The sequence below is a fragment of the Bufo gargarizans genome, chromosome 6, assembly GCF_014858855.1.
Source record: "Bufo gargarizans isolate SCDJY-AF-19 chromosome 6, ASM1485885v1, whole genome shotgun sequence".
NCBI classification, from domain to species: domain Eukaryota; kingdom Metazoa; phylum Chordata; class Amphibia; order Anura; family Bufonidae; genus Bufo; species Bufo gargarizans.
In genome coordinates this window covers 364,135,628-364,156,419 of record NC_058085.1, presented here as the reverse complement: position 1 = coordinate 364,156,419, position 20,792 = coordinate 364,135,628, and the positions used below count along the sequence as shown (strand labels likewise).

General features: G+C 43.1%; 1 protein-coding gene across 1 annotated transcript in view; it reads right to left on the bottom strand.

Moving 5' to 3' along the window:
- CLCN1 (chloride voltage-gated channel 1) overlaps positions 1 to 20,792 on the bottom strand; it is an 86,110-nt gene that overhangs the window by 24,970 nt on the left and 40,348 nt on the right. Inside the window, exons 4-15 of the mRNA XM_044299371.1 lie at positions 19,516 to 19,644; positions 17,378 to 17,511; positions 15,180 to 15,257; positions 12,061 to 12,139; positions 11,253 to 11,378; positions 10,765 to 10,849; positions 10,577 to 10,678; positions 9,674 to 9,758; positions 8,568 to 8,717; positions 6,691 to 6,760; positions 6,421 to 6,531; positions 180 to 393 (exon numbers count right to left, since the gene is read on the bottom strand). Coding sequence (XP_044155306.1) covers positions 180 to 393; positions 6,421 to 6,531; positions 6,691 to 6,760; positions 8,568 to 8,717; positions 9,674 to 9,758; positions 10,577 to 10,678; positions 10,765 to 10,849; positions 11,253 to 11,378; positions 12,061 to 12,139; positions 15,180 to 15,257; positions 17,378 to 17,511; positions 19,516 to 19,644 — 1,363 coding nt within the window. The remainder of the gene's footprint in view (positions 1 to 179; positions 394 to 6,420; positions 6,532 to 6,690; positions 6,761 to 8,567; positions 8,718 to 9,673; positions 9,759 to 10,576; positions 10,679 to 10,764; positions 10,850 to 11,252; positions 11,379 to 12,060; positions 12,140 to 15,179; positions 15,258 to 17,377; positions 17,512 to 19,515; positions 19,645 to 20,792) is intronic.

The window sequence follows — 20,792 nt, the reverse complement described above, 5'->3', positions numbered from 1 at the left end:
CAGACCACGCGGGACACATAACCCTGTGTTGGGTTGCAGAATTATGAATGCAGCTCTGGAGTATAATACAGGATCCATGATGGAAAGTGTAACATATTGAGCTGTATTACTAGACAGGTGATGTATGCATATAATATACCGCCATACACCTAATATACATTTCACACGCTGAGCCCCACCTGACGTGAGATGAGGACAGGTCGGGTAAGTACGGCAATTTCTTGGTCTGAATGATGGAATCGTAAAGACTTGGCTGGAGGTTCTGAGCCACCACGTTCGCCATGATGACGGAGATGAGCATAGGGAGAATGTGAGAGATCTGCCCTGTCAACTCAAAGCAGATGACAGCAGTGGAGACCGTGTGCGTAACGGCGCCAGTCAGTGCAGCCGCACCTGGGGAAGAGACAAGAAAGAAGACAGCGTGAAGACGGGAGTGTGCCACATACTGGGGGTGTCACTGACAATCAGGAACTTTCTATGGAAATGTGAATATTATCTGCATCATTCATGGATTTCCTAACACAGGACTGTGCAGAGCAGGACCTGACAGCAGAGCAGGACCTGACAGCAGAGCAGGACCTGACAGCAGAACAGGACCTGACAGCAGAGCAGGACCTGACAGCAGAGCAGGACCTGACAGGAGAGCAGGACCTGACAGCAGAGCAGGACCTGACAGCAGAGCAGGACCTGACAGGAGAGCAGGACCTGACAGCAGAACAGGACCTGACAGCAGAGCTGGACCTGACAGCAGAGCAGGACCTGACAGCAGAGCAGGACCTGACAGGAGAGCAGGACCTGACAGCAGAGCAGGACCTGACAGCAGAGCAGGACCTGACAGGAGAGCAGGACCTGACAGCAGAACAGGACCTGACAGCAGAGCTGGACCTGACAGCAGAGCTGTCAATCACGCAGCGGCCCCGCCCACATCCAGCTGCTGACATTGTAAACATTAGACTCAACACAGCAAACCAGGAAAAGAGCATTTCTACTAAAGCCAGTTACACAGGAGTTCTGTCATTGTAGTATACTGGTACAACGTCACCAACAATGCACAGTACAACCTACCCAGAAACAATGCACAGTACAACCTACCCAGAAACAATGCACAGTACAACCTACCCAGAAATAATGCACAGTACAACCTACCGAGAAACAATGCACAGTACAACCTACCGAGAAATAATGCACAGTACAACCTACCGAGAAACAATGCACAGTACAACCTACTGAGAAACAATGCACAGTACAACCTACCCAGAAATAATGCACAGTACAACCTACTGAGAAATAATGCACAGTACAACCTACTGAGAAATAATGCACAGTACAACCTACCGAGAAACAATGCACAGTACAACCTACTGAGAAACAATGCACAGTACAACCTACCCAGAAACAATGCACAGTACAACCTACTGAGAAACAATGCACAGTACAACCTACCGAGAAACAATGCACAGTACAACCTACTGAGAAACAATGCACAGTACAACCTACTGAGAAACAATGCACAGTACAACCTACTGAGAAACAATGCACAGTACAACCTACTGAGAAATAATGCACAGTACAACCTACCGAGAAACAATGCACAGTACAACCTACTGAGAAACAATGCACAGTACAACCTACCCAGAAACAATGCACAGTACAACCTACTGAGAAACAATGCACAGTACAACCTACCGAGAAACAATGCACAGTACAACCTACTGAGAAACAATGCACAGTACAACCTACCCAGAAACAATGCACAGTACAACCTACTGAGAAACAATGCACAGTACAACCTACTGAGAAACAATGCACAGTACAACCTACCCAGAAATAATGCACAGTACAACCTACCGAGAAATAATGCAACAGTACAACCTACCGAGAAATAATGCACAGTACAACCTACCGAGAAATAATGCACAGTACAACCTACCCAGAAACAATGCACAGTACAACCTACCCAGAAACAATGCACAGTACAACCTACCCAGAAACAATGCACAGTACAACCTACCAAGAAATAATGCACAGTACAACCTACTGAGAAATAATGCACAGTACAACCTACCCAGAAACAATGCACAGTACAACCTACTGAGAAACAATGCACAGTACAACCTACCGAGAAACAATGCACAGTACAACCTACTGAGAAACAATGCACAGTACAACCTACCCAGAAACAATGCACAGTACAACCTACTGAGAAACAATGCACAGTACAACCTACCCAGAAATAATGCACAGTACAACCTACCGAGAAATAATGCAACAGTACAACCTACCGAGAAATAATGCACAGTACAACCTACCCAGAAACAATGCACAGTACAACCTACCCAGAAACAATGCACAGTACAACCTACCAAGAAATAATGCACAGTACAACCTACCCAGAAACAATGCACAGTACAACCTACCAAGAAATAATGCACAGTACAACCTACTGAGAAATAATGCATAGTACAACCTACCCAGAAACAATGCACAGTACAACCTACCCAGAAATAATGCACAGTACAACCTACTGAGAAATAATGCAGAGTACAACCTACCGAGAAATATTGCACAGTACAACCTACCCAGAAACAATGCACAGTACAACCTAACGAGAAATAATGCAGAGTACAACCTAACGAGAAATAATGCAGAGTACAACCTACCGAGAAATAATGCACAGTACAACCTACCCAGAAACAATGCACAGTACAACCTACCCAGAAACAATGCACAGTACAACCTACTGAGAAATAATGCAGAGTACAACCTACCCAGAAATATTGCACAGTACAACCTACCCAGAAATATTGCACAGTACAACCTACCGAGAAATAATGCACAGTACAACCTACCGAGAAATAATGCACAGTACAACCTACCCAGAAACAATGCACAGTACAACCTACCCAGAAACAATGCACAGTACAACCTACCCAGAAATAATGCACAGTACAACCTACCCAGAAACAATGCACAGTACAACCTACCAAGAAATAATGCACAGTACAACCTACCCAGAAATAATGCACAGTACAACCTACCCAGAAATAATACACAGTACAACCTACCCAGAAATAATGCACAGTACAACCTACCCAGAAACAATGCACAGTACAACCTACCCAGAAATAATGCACAGTACAACCTACCCAGAAATAATGCACAGTACAACCTACCCAGAAATAATGCACAGTACAACCTACCCAGAAATAATGCACAGTACAACCTACCGAGAAATAATACACAGTACAACCTACCCAGAAATAATGCACAGTACAACCTACCCAGAAATAATGCACAGTACAACCTACCCAGAAACAATGCACAGTACAACCTACCCAGAAATAATGCACAGTACAACCTACCCAGAAATAATGCACAGTACAACCTACCCAGAAATAATGCACAGTACAACCTACCCAGAAATAATCTACACCTAATTCTGAACCAGGATACAAACCAACCCGAAATGGCAGAGGTGTAACTGCATACGCCAAGACCCCCCCCCCCCCTCCCAATGGAAAAACACCTCCACTCAATTTATAGACAAAATAAAGTTTATTAAATAGATCATAAAGTAAAATCATGAATACCTACATAAGTATCAGTACAGCAGCAATAAATGTACCAGAGAGGACGTAGAGGGCGCTGCCCCATCAAAAATACACAGTGCCATACTAATATCATAATTATAGCAAAGAATTCATATAAATCATAAAAACATGATAGTAATATACAATATACATTAATTATATTTAATGATATTTTGTTTGTTACTATTATGTTTTTATTATTTAGATTAATTGTATTATGAGCAGTTTTTATTATGTCACAGGTCACTCTAAATTTTGCTATAATTATGATATTAGTATGGCGCTGTATTTTTGTTATGTCTTTTTGGTAATAACTTTGTAATTATTATTGCCGGCTTATTTTATTATCTGTCAATTGTGTTTAAATAGAACATTTTGCACTTTGCACACTGTATAATTTGAGGATTTGATTGATGATGTACTGTACAATGTATACGTGCGCATGACCATAGTAGCCGGACATCCGAGGTGCGTTCCACTTTGGAACGCAAAACCATCTTAAACTGTGGCCGAATTGATTGTGTGATTTATTGCGTGATTGGGCATCTCGGGTCTCGTTTTGGCCCAGTGCTTGTGCCCTGACGCTTTCCGGCTATTAATATCTGGCCATGCGACTATCGCCGGGCCCCGAAAACTGCCTACCACGGACGTCACTTCATTTGCTAAAAGTTGTTCCCTTAGAGGATAGAGTCCTGACCAAGTTTTCACCCCCAGTAGAAGAGGAGATGATACCAACTGCGCCCCCTCTTGCCCTGGGCCCCATAGCAGTTGCATGATCTGCCCCTATGGTAGTTACGCCCCTGTCTCTGGTATATTCATTGCTGCTGTACTGATACTTATGTAGGTATTCATGATTTTACTTTTATGATCTATTTAATAAACTTTATTTTGTCTATAAATTGAGTGGAGGTGTTTTTCTTCTGGGGGGTCTACCTGTAAACAATGCACAGTACAACAAATAAGACGACTCTTCAGATCTCTGACTTCCGAGTCTCACACCCTAAATTGTTAATGCTGCGCCTTTAAGATTTCCAATAAAAGACCTAAAATATCTTTGGCTGTAATTAGAAGTTTATGTAATCCAATGAGAATTCAGGGGAGCGGTGGAATCTATACTGGAAGCAAGAACCGGAGCCTCTTCATATAAGACGTTTGGTGTGATGACCTGCCAGTGTGACGACCTACCGGTGTGATGACCTACCGGTGTGACGACCTACCAGTGTGACTACCTACCAGTGTGACGACCTACCGGTGTGATGACCTGCCAGTGTGACGACCTACCGGTGCGACGACCTACCGGTGTGACGACCTACCAGTGTGACTACCTACCAGTGTGACGACCTACCGGTGTGATGACCTGCCAGTGTGACGACCTACCGGTGTGATGACCTGCCAGTGTGACGACCTACCGGTGTGACGACCTGCCAGTGTGACGACCTACCGGTGTGATGACCTACCAGTGTGACGACCTACCAGTGTGACGACCTACCAGTGTGACGACCTGCCAGTGTGACGACCTACCGGTGTGATGACCTGCCAGTGTGACGACCTACCGGTGTGACGACCTACCAGTGTGACGACCTACCGGTGTGACGACCTGCCAGTGTGACGACCTACCGGTGTGATGACCTACCAGTGTGACGACCTACCAGTGTGACGACCTGCCAGTGTGACGACCTACCGGTGCGACGACCTACCACTGTGACTACCTACCAGTGTGATGACCTACCGGTGTGACGACCTACCAGTGTGACGACCTGCCGGTGTGACGACCTGCCAGTATGACGACCTACCAGTGTGATGACCTGCCAGTGTGACAACCTACCGGTGTGACGACCTACCAGTATGACGACCTACCAGTGTGACGACCTGCCGGTGTGACGACCTACCGGTGTGACGACCTACCGGTGTGACGACCTACCGGTGTGACGACCTACCGGTGCGACGACCTACCAGTGTGATGACCTACCAGTGTGACGACCTACCAGTGTGACGACCTGCCGGTGTGACGACCTACCGGTGTGACGACCTACCGGTGTGACGACCTGCCAGTGTGACAACCTACAGGTGTGACGACCTGCCAGTGTGACGACCTACCGGTGTGACGACCTGCCAGTGTGACGACCTACCGGTGTGATGTTCTGACCATGTGACAGAAATGAATGATGACAGGTCAGGAGACCCTATTATTATAATATATGCAATGTTACAGGCAAGAATTCAATCCAGTTCTTCTTCAGCGCTGCTAAGCAGGGGCCGGGCTGTGACAACTTCTCAGTCTTAAAAGGAAACAGTGTTTGTCGCTGATAATAACATACATTGTGTATTACTGTTATTAGCACTTGAGTTTGGGATGTTGTTCCCCTTTAAGGAGGTCTGGCCCCAGTCTGCACCATCACAGCAGGTCTTGCAGGCTCCGGGCCGGGCACAGTGCATGTCCCCGCGTGTAGATGTGTGCGAGCAGCTGACACTCTATAACAATGCAGAGTTCTGTCAGTGACTTCTGTCCTCGGCAGCCGGGGGAATCCCGCGCCTAATAAACCGCCATTAACTTACTTAGGAATGCCAGCTCCCCCGGGCAGGATTCTCAGAGCTGAGATTATTATGTTTGGCATAAAGTATTGGCACAAAAATGGCCCCTGAACGACATAAGTGATTCATCCAGATACTCATAGGAAGAAATGGCTTATAGCTGCACGACTGCACCGACAGAAAATGTTACAGATGGATAGATATGAGAGATATATAGATAGATAGATAGATAGATAGATAGATAGATATAGATGGCTCCACTGCAGGGTTAACTACTAGTCTGTCAGGATATAGTTACCAATCACAGCGTATCCCCCCGGTAATATCTTGTAGACAATCCCATCAAAGAGAATTCCATTGGGGAAGAGATAGGCCATCAGCTCTCCAACAATTCTTCCAAAGGAAGCCCCTGGGGAAAGATAATATACAATGTTGCTTTAGATCATTGTACTGTAACATAAAGGAAACAAATAGAGTGTAAATATAAAAACTGAAATCATCCTCCAGACCTCCGATATTCCCGGTGCACATCCCTGTGGACTACAAGCTGTTGAGATCTTACACTCACCTAATACGAACACTGGCATGAAGGCTCCGCAGGGTATCGGCATCGTGGTAGCAACGACCGACATCAGGAACTGAAAGAAGAAAGGAGAGGACAAATATAAAGAAAAGAGCCGAGAAAGTCAGTGTCAGTACCCGGTCCAACGTATAAGACCCGAGCATGAGGTTGAGTGTATTCAAGGGAGACCAAAACCAATTGAATTAAGGTGTAAACTACTTTTTAGTGATGTTAATGTCCTATTCCTGGCCAAGGTGAGGGCAGACCTTAGGTTGGATGGTGATATCTGCATTATGGGTGTCTTTCCTCTTATGGTGTAACCCAAGTGCCCAAATAATGCAATCACTCAGCGGCCAAATATCATGGTCCAGTCCATAAAGTAGGGAACATAGCTGAATCCTGTGTAGCTCGTCATTTTGGTAGGATCAGAGGTGCAAGCTCTGGGTGCAAAGACTATCACCATCAATGATTCATCACTAAAGACAGTCCTAGATAAGTCTATCTGTCCTTCAGAGAAGATACTGGGATAGATCTACTAATCCTGACTAGTGTTGACAGTCTAAAGACAAGTCCGATTTCTGAGGCTGAGGCTGAAAGATAAACTGGGGGCATCAGTAGACACCTTTGTCTAACTTTACACCAACTTTTGGCTGCCTTACTATGAGGTCAAAATGTGGCACTATTTTGATGCATAATGCCAATTTCACAGCACAACCCAAGCAAACAAGGCAAAAAAAGTGGCTAAAAGACACAATCAGTGTGGTGTAAAGTATGGACACCAGTATATTCGTGCACATGAAGCCAGAATCTTAAAAAATCTACCTCATGACACCTGAAGGCCAAAAAGTCTAGTCATCACTGGTGTGAAAAAGTTTGTTCCTCCTCGGAGTCAGGTATATAGATTATGTTTAGGAGGTGTCAATTTGTCAGACATCCTTTTGTCGCTCTCTAAAGCTTCACACATCAGGCTTTGCAGATTTGATCTTTGCTTGTCATTGGCACAAATAAAAAGGGAAATTCAAACCATAAAAAAAACTGAGATCATAAACCATGTCAAGTGATTACATGATCTCCCAGTCAATAAAACCCAACCCCAGATAAAGCCACCAATGATAAGATATCAGAGAAGTCACCTATTGTGTGAACAGATTTATTTATTTTTATAAATTTTTGGGCTGTTTTTATATTTTCACTTTTTATTATTGTCCTTATTTATATTTAAAAAAATCATAACATTTTGCAGTTTTCCTTTTTTATTGAACACAGAGCCCGTCACTTCCTGTTACTTTTCAGAAGGAGCTGGGTACTCAGGAGTAGTGTCTGCATTTAACTCTTTAGGTGGAATTTCAATGAAGGGTAGCATCACAAACTGCAGGTGAATAACATGGGGTCATACAATAGACAACAGCTGATTTTGTGATATGATTGAATTCTTGGAATTATAAGCAAATATATTAGAATTTTCTTTGAATATGACCTTCAACAACCAACAATCGAAACCGTAAGTAACATGAACCAGATGAAATTTCTAAATGGAACCAGATGAAACCAGATGAAATTTCTAAATGGAACCAGATGAAATTTCAAAACTGAATGGTTCTACCCTGGTAGTATCTTCTCAGCATGCATCCCATTATAAGGTTCCAAACTATAAATGAACCATTTCTGAAGAGCAAAATGGGGGGGTAGATCTTGGCATTGGCTTAGCTCACAGCCAGTGACTGGTACAGACTGTGATGGGTTATGTAGATGGTGACTGACAACCATGCAAGCCAAGAATGGCTTTTCCAATATTCTCTTTCAAACTGTGTGAGTTTATATGTGAAGAATGACGTATCTCCAGAGGAATCAATTTTCTACAAGACGCAGAAGTTGGACCTTACCTTCATGATGAAGAACAGAGGCAGAGTGACAAACACGCTAACAGAGGGATGGATGAAGGCAGCGGAACGTCCCAGTATTGAGGTATTACCCTCATGCTTGGTCCAGGTTTGGTTATCGAAGAGCACAGTGATGCTTTCCCGGGGCATAAGCTAAGAGACCATCCAGGCAAGACAGAAAGAGACAATGAGAAGATGAGCAAGACAGCCTGCCAGAGACATAGACACAGAGCTTGTGACAGGAGGTAGATAGAGAGATGGACAATTGCAGGGGATGACTAGCTCTTTCGAAAGATAATTATACTGATATATGACTACATAGACCATACGTTGGGTACCCAAGGTCCTTCCATGATATGTTTGCCTGTTTGCTCTGTATGTATGTACTATTTCTACGGTTCTTTGTACATATACCCAACCCATGCAACTATGTTCCTCCCTTTTTCTTAATCACATGCAGTAGGATACTGTATTAGAAGGTAGCTTTATAGTTAATGAAAAGTTTGTCCATGTTGGATCAGCTGTAATCTGTGAAGGACCTTGGCAGCAAACGCTCAATTTCCCTACAGCACCACTACAGGAAAAATGAGGTATTACATACTTCCTATTGCAATCAACAGAGTAGGTCCTCCAGAGGTCCTGCTATTAGATAAGGTTCCCAACTGATGGACCTCCATGTACTAATTCATAGTGACCCAATAGGGTTTATTAAAATGGGTTTTCAAAATCTGTCAACCCCTTAAAGAGGGACCCAAATGAGAGGCTTATATCTTTGCTCAGGGGAAAATATTTATGTTCATGGATGGCCTATTGAAACCACAGAAGCTGCAGGAATTAATATATCTGTTCTCTGTTTTCTTCCTTGAGGAAACATTTTGAGCTGTAGGAGAAGAAGCTACAGTTGAAATTTCTCTGATGGTTTCCTACAAGTGGGATCAAAGATAGCAGACTATACCAGACTATAAAATGAGGTCATCAGAGAGACAGGTCAGTAATCTCTCCATGCCATGGACGAGCCTCTGCATTGCTACTAAATGACCAGGCGGTCACCAGGCCAGCCTTGACTGGGAGCAGTATTGGGCACTTTCTTAATGATGACACAAGCTTACCTCTCCAGCCATGAACTGCCCAAATCCTTGTGGGAAGGTAAGCGTTGCAATGCAGAAAGTAACTACTGCCGGATACATAAAACGACTTTGGGACAAAAGTAAAGATGAGAACAGAAATTATTTTTTGAAATTTTGGATCATTTAAAGTCATGTTTTCATCAGAAAATCAATTTTAGCATATGTTGCTTTTGCAGCAGCATTATGCATAAAGCAATCTTTAGTTTCTTCACATACCACTGTTTTCCTTGAGTTTTCCCCCTCAGTTACGGCTGTTTAAACATTTACAATATGAGGATCTTCTCAAGAAGGCTCCTCTGCCAGTTCTCTGAAGCCAAAACTGCTTTCCCTCACTTCCCATACACACTTGCTGTAGCCAGCAGCTCCCTGCCAGCCAATCAGATTGGATTACTGAAAGACACGCCTCCTCACTCTGAAGCCTAATGCATTCATGCAGTGTGAAGGACCGCCCCTCTGTCTTCCTGTCTTAGCCGGAGACAGACAAGCCACAGCAACTGTCTTTTAAGGGAGCAGTGGAAAGGGACAGGGGACAATAATGAAAGATCTTTTGACAATCATTGACAGACTAACGCAGGTATACATGCCTAGCTCTAACTAGCAAATAAAAAAACAATATGACAGTTACACTTTAAGTATTATCTAACCAGCATATGGTTTCTCTTCAAGGCAGAAACAGTTTTAGGAGGAAAAAGAAGAAGAACTAGCCGTATCTACACAAAACTGCCTGCTAAGCCGACCACACCTATAGAAAGGTGGGGATTATCATTTGTAGGAGTAGCTTCTGCCATGTATGGTTATGTAATAAAAAATTAGTGGAGATTGGAAGACTTTGCAATAAATTCATTTGCATATAAGCGATTTTACAGAATTTAATTGTATACTTACTAACGGCTCAGAAAACTGCTCAAGATCTGGTTCTTGCGGATCCCAAGCACCACCTGTCGATTTAAGTACACAAAAAAGGCCCCGAGGAAACCGCAACAGATTCTGCGCATCAAAAATATTATTTTAGTAACAACAATATCTAAAAATTTCCCAAAAATTGAATTGTAAGGGCTTGAAGAAAACTTTACCCAATTACTGCAAATGCTGGTAGCTCCTGGAGGTCAAAGGGAAACTCCATTCGGAAATTGGTGCGGAAAAGTGCCGTAATGGTGACTGAAAGAGACAAGCGACGTTTACAAATTCCTTGAGAGACCTGCAGGTCAGCAAGAAGAAGGGGATGATGAAAGAGAGAATATGACTGCAGGATCAGACTACGTCAGGGTTTGTTTTCAGCCTGTAACCATGGAGACTCATAGGTCTGCATAGGAGCTGTATACAGAAATTAATAAGACTGAAAAAAAGCAAGGCTATTTGTAAAGTTCCTTTATTGGAGCCAGGACAAGACAATCTGATGATCTGGGTAAACAGCTTCTCAGCAAAGTGTCCGCATACAACTGAAGATAATCCTTAATGGAGCTATACAACCGGTTGCAAAAGTGCATATACCCTTCAAGTTACAGAATATTTACTGTCTATATTTATGCAATGTTTGAGCTAGTAATGTTCTTCAACCAACCTGCATCCTTGTTCCACACAGCAAGGACCCGGAAGATGAAGGCACTGAAAGTTGCTGCAAAGAAACCACGCCAATAGTTCCTCACCGCAAAGTAGGAGGATGTGACCTCAATGCTGAACAAGACACCTATACAGCAAATCACAGCAACAAGGGAACACCATGACACATGATCACATGTAGCAGAACATCAGACAGGACAAAGCAATGGACATCTCACTCACACGCTCACTCATTCATAGTTATATTTGTTGAATATGAAGATGGCTCTCCAAAAGGTTCAGACTAACCCAACAACCAAGCTTCATGCTATCAAAAGGTTTCTTAAAAGGTCTGATTGGTTGAGACCAAAAGGGGCTGAAGCAGTCAGTTGAACCATGTGCCCTTCTCTACTTTCCTGCACAAAGTAGGGTTAGCATCGAGCATACCATAGACTTTCTATGAGTTCATACACAGCTTTGTATGCCATGCCCAGGGGAACTGGCAAAGGACATTCAGCTGACCAGTTTGACTCCTTTTGTTAAAATCATTGGTAAGGGTCAGAACCCAGCCCCCCAATGATGAAAACTTTTGACTTATCGCAATGACCTGTCTCACATAGATTAGACAAGACAAAACTAACTTGGAAAATTCCAAGGATGCTAATTTGTCAAAGAGGGACAGTCTCCAAATTCCATCACAGAATATTTAAGTAGAGTAGGGCACAAGAAATGTACGCTGTCACTCCTGTAGGTCTCTACGCCATGTCTTAAAAATGTATGAACATAATGTACGTCAACCAATTCACTCAACATAGAAGAACAGGACTTGCCTCCTAATGGGGTTCCAAAGCAACAGCCAACACCAACAGCGCATCCCACAGTGAGTACGTCAGTGTAATAATACGCCTGCTACTGATAAGTCATGAGTGACCACAGGACACAACCAGGAGAACACAAGATCACCAAGATATGGAAGATCACAAATAGATGAGATGTGGTGGTGGATACAGTAAGACCAGTAATTGTCAAGGTGGAAATCAGGACAATGACATGACCAAAGTGGTCAATGGGGACATGAAATAGACAAAAATGAAACCAAAGATAGGAAAAAGGGGGGAAGAAATAACATAAGAGTACAAATGAGACACAGACCACAAAAAGAGGAAAAAAAGAAGATAAAATCAGAAAAGATCTCACGACATCCCTGATTATCACAGATTGATATGTGCATGCTGCTGAATCCTTTTCCCGAGGCTGGAGAAGATACTGTATCGAATCCAAATGAGCCAGACTTGATTCCTTCCAACTCGGGAAATGGTAAAAGCACTTTGGTGGAAACCAAACACAACAGCATGCAAGGAGATTTGGATATGACACAGGCAAGATGCATGGAGCAGTACTGAGCGAGGAATACAAGGATCATTAGATTAAGATGAAGTCAATGTCACTCTGGAGGGATCTTCATGAGGTGCAACTTTTTGGTTACTCAAACTGAAACCTGATTTACGTGAAAGGTACTCCTATACATTAGATGAAAGTTGGTCAAGCCTGACAATTTGGGTGGGACAAGCTGACTATCTCATGTGTATGGGGATATATCAGCTATGCCCCAGTAACAAATATTCGGAGAAAGAAGAACTGGGTATGTTGGAGATAACTCACCACCACAGGGGTTGTGGTATCAGCTTATTCCCCTCTTCACATTGCAAATGCATACATGCCTGGCCAAGCTAGCCATGCATGTTAATGAAGTCAGGAGGCATAGCTGTTTGAAGGGAATAGACACCTTATTAATATATTATGAAATCATTGGCCAGGGAAGAGGTCATATTTATGGATTTGACCGTAAAAAGCCTCTTTTCTGTGATTTCTCTTTTTTGTGATGCCTATTGACCTAATCTTTAATATCAATTCCAGTTCCTTGACCCAAACATTAAAACCCAGGACAAGATCTGTCAGCAATCAAGACTTTCTGATGAGCCAAATGTAGTGGAACGTGCTTGATTGTGGACAGAGTTGAGTGGAAGGCAACATGGTTTCTGCCAATTTTCTCTAACTGTTGGGCTATCCCATCACTTGGGCTACCCTCTCTGGAACCCTACTGACTGGTTGAATGAGACTACAACATCATGACATTGTGTTCCTCATGTAGTCACCTCAGGTTGACAGAACACATAGGAAGTGGTGAGGGGGGAACAAAGGCCAGAAGTCAAGAAAGCCATCATAGATGCTGGTAAACTGGAGTTAACATTTATAGGCAGCACTTGCCTCCAAGTGGTGCACCAAAGCAACATCCAACCCCCACAGCACAGGCAGCAGCCAAAAGATCCAGACTTCGGTAGGGGTCCTGAGTAAGGGTGTTACAGTATATATATGTGAATGTATGCAACAGTTCATAGAAATAATTATTACATGTTGTCTTCATACAATAGTTGACATATTTCACAATAACTAGAATTTCTATTGTCTCTGTAATATGTGTATATATCAATCGTTCCAACATGTGGATCTTCTGAGACATGAACAATGCAACCCCATTGCTCACTAAAAGGATGGGACCTCGCATTGACAGTTGCCCCATCACCATGGGACCAGAAGTCTGATGGTTGGTACCACCTTGGATGATGAAAACGAGGACCCTTATTCTCCAGGAGCTGAAGAAGGGATCATATATGCATTGGCAGTTTCCAATCTTCTATAAGGCAGCTGTTTCTCCTAAGCTTAAAAATTGTTTACAGTTTTTTTTTATTTAAATATTTTGCCACTTTTTAGTCTCGAAAAGTAATAAATGTATAGTCTTAATAACTCTTGCCAATATCTGCTCAAATATCTCCCTTAGGTCCCTTGGTCACAGTTTCCACAGAGTGGCACATAGAATCCTAACACCTCCTTGCTATAGAACCATTGGTACACCATGGGCAGCCAAACAGTGCCTCTATCAGACATGGTGGAGGTATTCTCCCCAGGCAGCACCCCGGTAATTTAGCACCTGGTGTAGTGTGCTGAGATCTTTTTCTTTTGGGTTACATATGGTATGAATCTGAACTTAGAAGAACCTCTGTATTCCTCTGTATGAAATAGAGGCATGGAAGGGTATAGAATGGCACCATAGACTGATATTAATCTTCAGCAGTGTTGGCCACATAGGAGAAAGAGACGTAGACTGATTCCACCCAATACAATGGGATGTCTGACTGTCTAATGTGTATAGGGCGTCAATATGACGATCCCTTGCTCCACATATTACCCTCTCTCCATTAGGAACATTGAAATGCTTAACAGTGCCCAGCATATATGTGTATGGGGTAGTTGGAGGAATAAACAGCTTAATGAGCACTTGGCCATCAGCAAGATAAAGTGTATGGCCAGCTTAAAGGGGAGGTCCAGTTGATGAAAATTATTTTAAAAAGCTTTAGCTGTTTCCGGTCCCCCACCAGATTGGCAGAGGCAGGTCACAAATGTGGCCAATGACTGGCTGACCAATCTTTTTCCACTTATTGAGAGACACAAGGAAGTATAGAACATCAGGGAACTGGGAAAGGAAGTTGGGGGGAATTGGTGAGGTGAGGCTTTTCTATGACCCAGACAAACCATTTAATCTGAACCTAAATTAAATCCTAAAACCTAATTTCCATGAGTGGGGCTAGTCTAAAAAAGGGTGTTTTAAATATGAAAATGACATGATAACGAGCAAGAATGGAAACGCAATGGATGACTGTAGTAAAATTACAGTAAGTATTATACCTAGTAACCTTGGCTATATATTATATATATATTTACTATGCATTACAAGATTAGTCCCGGCTAAACCCATTCTAAACATTCTCCCGGCAAGTCAAAGCCAAGGCAGTTGGAGTCCATTACCAGCCAAGGGGGCAATAAGCCAGTCACAGGGAGGGCAAACAAGAGGCTAGCGTAAAATACAACTTAGTTAACTTCAGCTCCTTACCTCATAGACTCCACAAAACACGGACATGAATTTGCTTAGGACGGCCGCACAGATACTTGCAATGTGCACAAATGGACCCTGAAACACAAGAACAGGGGTATAAACGCCAACATTCTTAGAATGACTCCAGTAGTGTCCAAAAGACAGGAACAGATGGGTGCCCATGGTTATCTATTGTACAAGCTCTGAGACACCTGGAGATAGAAAGGTACTAAAGCTAATAGGGTAATGTGTATGGGAGCTTCCCAACTGTCCCCTGGAGGCAGATGATGGGGAAAATGGGGATCGGCTTGATACATTTTAACATGTTATAAATTTGTTCTGCAGAGAAATGAACCACTGCCAGAAGTGTCTTGAAGCGGCTTGTTTCCCAACTCCACTGGAATATATAGTTGCAAGAAAAAGTAAGCAACCCCTTTGGAAGTACCTGGATTTATTTTTCGCACTGATTACTCACCAAATCTGATCTGATTGTTATGTAGAATACAATTATAGATAAACGCAATCTAACTACACTAATGAGCCACAAACAGTTGTACCAGCTCATGAACATTGCACACCAACACTAAAACCTGCTCACTTTGAGCATGGTGGAGGGATCATCATGGTTTATAACTGGTGGAGAGGACATCATGGTGTGTGTGATGGTGGAGGGATCATGGTTTGAGGCTGGTGGAGGGAGCATCATGGTTTGGGGCTAGTGGAGGAGACATTGTGGTTTGGGATGGTGACGAAAACATTGTGGTTTGGGGCTGGTAGAGAGAGCAACATGGTTTGAGGCTGGTGGAGGGAGCAACATGACTTGAAAATGGTGGAAGGAGCACCATGGTGTGGTGTTGATTGAGGTGATGCCATGTTTTGAAGCTGGTGAAGGGACATCATGGTCTGGGAATGGTGGAGAGGGGGGAATGATGGAGGTGAAATCATGGTTTGGGATGGTGAAGCGAGCATCATGGTTTGGTGCTGGTGGAGGGGTCATCATGGTTTAGGATAGTGGAGGGAACATCGTGGTTTGGGACTGGTGGAGGGGGAATTAAGGTTCGGGGCTGATGGAGGGAACATCATGGTTAGGGGATGGTGGAGTTGGCATCATGGTTTTTGGATGGTAGAGGGAGCATCGATGGTTTGGGCTGGTGGAGGAGACATCATAGAGGGGGCATAATGGAATGGCTGACGAAGGAGGGCATTATGGTTTGAGGTTGGGGGAGGGAGGTGAAATCATTTGAACATTTTATCTACTGCATTGATCTCCTTTGTTCCATGTCACCCAGTCATTACAAAACAGGCGGCAGCTGATGCTCAGTTTTTGCAGATTAGAATTTCACTGAGTGTGCCCGTTGATAGGGACACCCTCCCGAGCCCGGCCTGCTCATCTATCAATCCCATCACAACTTATCAAATAACTGAGCTCCTGCCCAGAGTATTATTTATAGATAGAGATAATTAAGAAGCCGAATCCAGAGCAAGAGCTTCTGCTGAATGTTTGTTTTGGACACCGACTGTTTTCATGTTAACATTTCCTCACACATTACGTCACAAAATCCCAAGTTAAAGGGAAGAATCATAAAAAAATGAAATATCAATAAATATATATACTTACAAAACTAGGTTTTTAATTTTTACCTGACTATTCACATAAAAAAACTCACTTGTCAGCTATGCTGTGTAGATTAGGACAGAATGAGCAGAGTCATCTCATTATGAATTAAGGAAAGAATACTTAATGACAGCTCTGTAATACAGTTCCTGGTCCTGTCAGTCCCTGGTTTCTGGAGTAGGGGCTGTATCCCATCACTTCCCGGAGGGTGTAATAATCTATGACATTTTTCTATCAAGTGACTTCCATTCATTACAGCTCTCATAAAGTACACACCCTGCTGTACTATCTATACAGACAGGACAAAAGTGTGTCTTCAATATGGCCGCCCCCAGGGAAGTTTTTGAATATAAAGATAAAAATGGCTCTATAGAGGTACATGGCCCCTTCATTTAGAAATTGTTGGAGATTGAAGTTCACAGATTCTCTTCACTGTCTTCTTCTGAGATGTCTATGTGACTGAAGATATTTTAGATGGATTTCCAGTATGAAATCTAATTTGTGGCTTTATCAATGTAACATTTTTTAAACCACATTGCTTACAAATTTTTCTTCTGATGATTTGACTTGCTATATAACTACACCCATGGCTACATCTTACCTCTTTTCCTAGAGGCATCCCACTCCCCAAGGAGGCCGTCAGCCCAATCACTTTGGCAATGAAGGCTTTGAGAGTCAAGTATTCTTTCAGTACGACACCTCGGAGAATAACTTTTAGCTCTGGGATGCCAGAACCTAAAAAAATCAATAACATGAAGTTGTGAGATGTTGTTACCTTCCTGGAGGCCTACATGGAATTTAACTTTAAAACATTTTTTTTATATTATTTTCTTCCTTTTTTTTTTTAAACACCTACAGCTACAGCCACAGATAAAATTTGCAAGCGGTAACTCTTGTATTTAAACTTTTTCAGGGCTTTCTGTTTATTTGGTGGAGTTTTTATTTTTCGGTTGGGTCTCATTTCCACTGATACTTACATATTAGAACTTTTATCCAGTCTGTCATTGCAATGCTAATGTATGCACAAAAGAGAGAGGGAGAAAAAATGAATTAATTGATGAATCTGTTCATCAAGTGGTTGGTGAATTTTTATTTTTTTGTTGCAAAAATCATGTAGAATGGAGATTCTTCTTTTGCTTGTTGGGATTAGGGCTAGTTTGTTCTCAGAACTGGTGGGTCCTAAATTCATATATAATCACAATAAATAAAAAGTTGGTAAAAATAGGGACTTTAATGAGCTGAACAGAGTAACTATGCTAATGATCCTTCTAGGGAAGTCCTCAACAGTTCCAGTTCCATCCATGCTGGGCTTGGCCATGCATTCATGATTTTTATTTCAATCGGAGAGGGAAAAAAGATAACTGTCAACAACTCAGGCATCTGATTATCTACCCAGGGAACAATGGATTGGGTCATCATAAAATCCCACAGGCTCAAATCTTCTTTCCCAGTGCATCTGCCATTGGAAGGAGCCAGTAGACTTCTATACACAGTCCACCAAAAACAATGGTTTTGGACCGCTTAAGGATCCTGAAACTTCTGTTCCTTACTCCTTTCTGGGAGTGACTGAGGAAGGCTTCTATCAGGAGCGGCAGGTTAACAACTGTCACTGGTATAAGGATACCACAGGAGCAGGAACCCTTAATGCAAATGAGGGCTTCAGAGCACCGAGGGACGGCCTTAGCTTCTCTACTTTCCAGTACTGGTCACACCCCTCAGTGTTGTCAGGATATGTATAACAGGATCTTTCAAATACTACCCTGTAAATATGTATGAAGGTGGTAAGTTGGGTTCTCTGGGACTATTACATTGATAGCCAGTCCTTACAATGTTTACTGTTACAGGTTGGACAGAAAGTTCCCCTGCTGATTAGTAGATTTAAGGGTCCACACCCTTCCCTTAAGTTGTTTGCACAGGCAATGTGTTTCGTCCATACAAGCGGCTGTGCCTGGTACTGCAGCTCAGTCCATGCATCCCACCGAATAGAATATTCTTGGAAACACGTAGGATATTCCTGGACACGGCCATCCTCCGAAATCAGTAGATCAGGAGACCTCAGCATGTTATAGAGCAAGAGGAGCTGAGCAGATTAATATATAGTTTAGTGGGAAAAGAGTCAATATCTCCTTATTCATTTAAATTCCAGCTCATTCTATGGTTTGGAGTCCAGTAGGCGGTCCCATCAGTGACTGACAGCTATTGTTGCATGCAGAACCGCCCACTGGACTCCTAAGCCAAAAAAAAGAGTGGCGACTTAAAAGGCTATAATACAAGTTCTCCTGAATCTTACCCCGTAAAACCCTATATCGATCTGCTCAGCTCCTCCTGCTCAATAACATGCTGCCTGCAGATCAGACACATGACAGGTTCCCTTTAATGATGTTTGTATGTATTAGATGCAGGGTGTGGATAGAAGGTCATGTAGGGACACGTGATTTATGGTCTCGGTGGATGACCATACAGGATAAGTGACTCACACCATGATAGAGTTTAATGATAAATGCAGTGTCCAGAGGCAGCTGACATGGTGTCTGGTTACCCTGACCACGACGCTCCTTAAAGCTGACCCATCAAGAATTTTCAGGAAGCTCTACTAGACAAAATCTAATATGGAACCAATATTGAAGAACTAGGAGACCTTCCAGGTGATGTGCTGATGCAAAAGAAGCCACGATAAGTGCACAAAATAATACGTCTAGGGCCAATGGCCTATGAAGGTCAGTAGTGAAGCCTACTTACCTATGGCTTGTGGAGCTACTAAGTGGCAAAACACTGCAGCAAATAGTATAAGGATAACAGGGTAGGACACCCAGGCCAAATATTGGTACCAGACATTGTCAGAAGCTTCTTTATACATCCACTTATATGCTGCAAAAAAGAAAAACAGAGAAACCGGGTGTGTGGTGAAACATTACGGGGCAGCAGGCTTACTATGACACTTACAGGGACACGCCCATGAGGTTCTGCCCACAAACACAAAGTCAATTAATGAATTCAAATGCAGAATTATCCACATACAGTCCATGTTGTGTCTGTCCTCTGCCCTTGTACCTTACCATGGGGTGCCCCTATATCGATGGTCACACTTGTATAGATGTCGACCATGGGTTCTGTCAGTGGCCGACTTCCCACCTCCGTGAATGCACTTTATCAGAAAAGCTGTGCCACTCAGTGAAGGAAATTAGAGGGAAGGTGTGGGAACCCAGAAATAGACTGGAAAAAGGGTAACATCGTGAGCACTCGGGGGAAGGGGTGTCCAACACCCTGCAGTAAGATAGTAACTAGAGCTTAATTGATTTAACTCGGCCGAAATCCCATGAGCGGTGATGTATGACATCACCACGCTGGCCGGCGTGATGACGTCATCTAGGGCCGCTCGAATTTTGTGCCAGATCTTCAAGCAAGATGGCGGTGGCCGGCCCATCCTGAGCAAATGGATGCGGTAAGTATGATTCAAATTTTTTTTCTGCTAATTTCACACTCTTTTTACTCTTAGATGCCGCGATCATGTATGAACGCGGCATCTGAGAGGTACAATGAATTGCGCCCGCTACTTAGCAAAAAAATGCGCTTCACTCATCTCTAATATTAACTGGCAGGAGAATGCTCTGCAGACAGAAGAGTTATAAGAAATGTAGTCTGCAGAGCATCGCAGAGCTCTATGCCCACCCAATGAACACAGATTTGCCAGGAGAAGGAGCAGATGTCCAGGGGATCAGACAGAGACCAGAAAAGTTAAAATATGTTAGTGGCTGGAAATTATTTTGACCTTAATTGAAACTTAATTGGGTGTCAGGATTAAGCAATAGTGTGCATTTAAAGGGGTTTTCCATGATGACATTGATAGGCTATCCTTATGCTTACCCCCAGCATTCAGCATAAGGAAGGGGTAGCAGCTCTTTCATTACAGTTCTCATCATCGCAATGGGGCTGTACCATGCTGCACCCAAATATCCCTTCACTCTGTTAATCAGGGTAGGTCCAGACAATAGGATGCTCATTGATCATACCGAGGA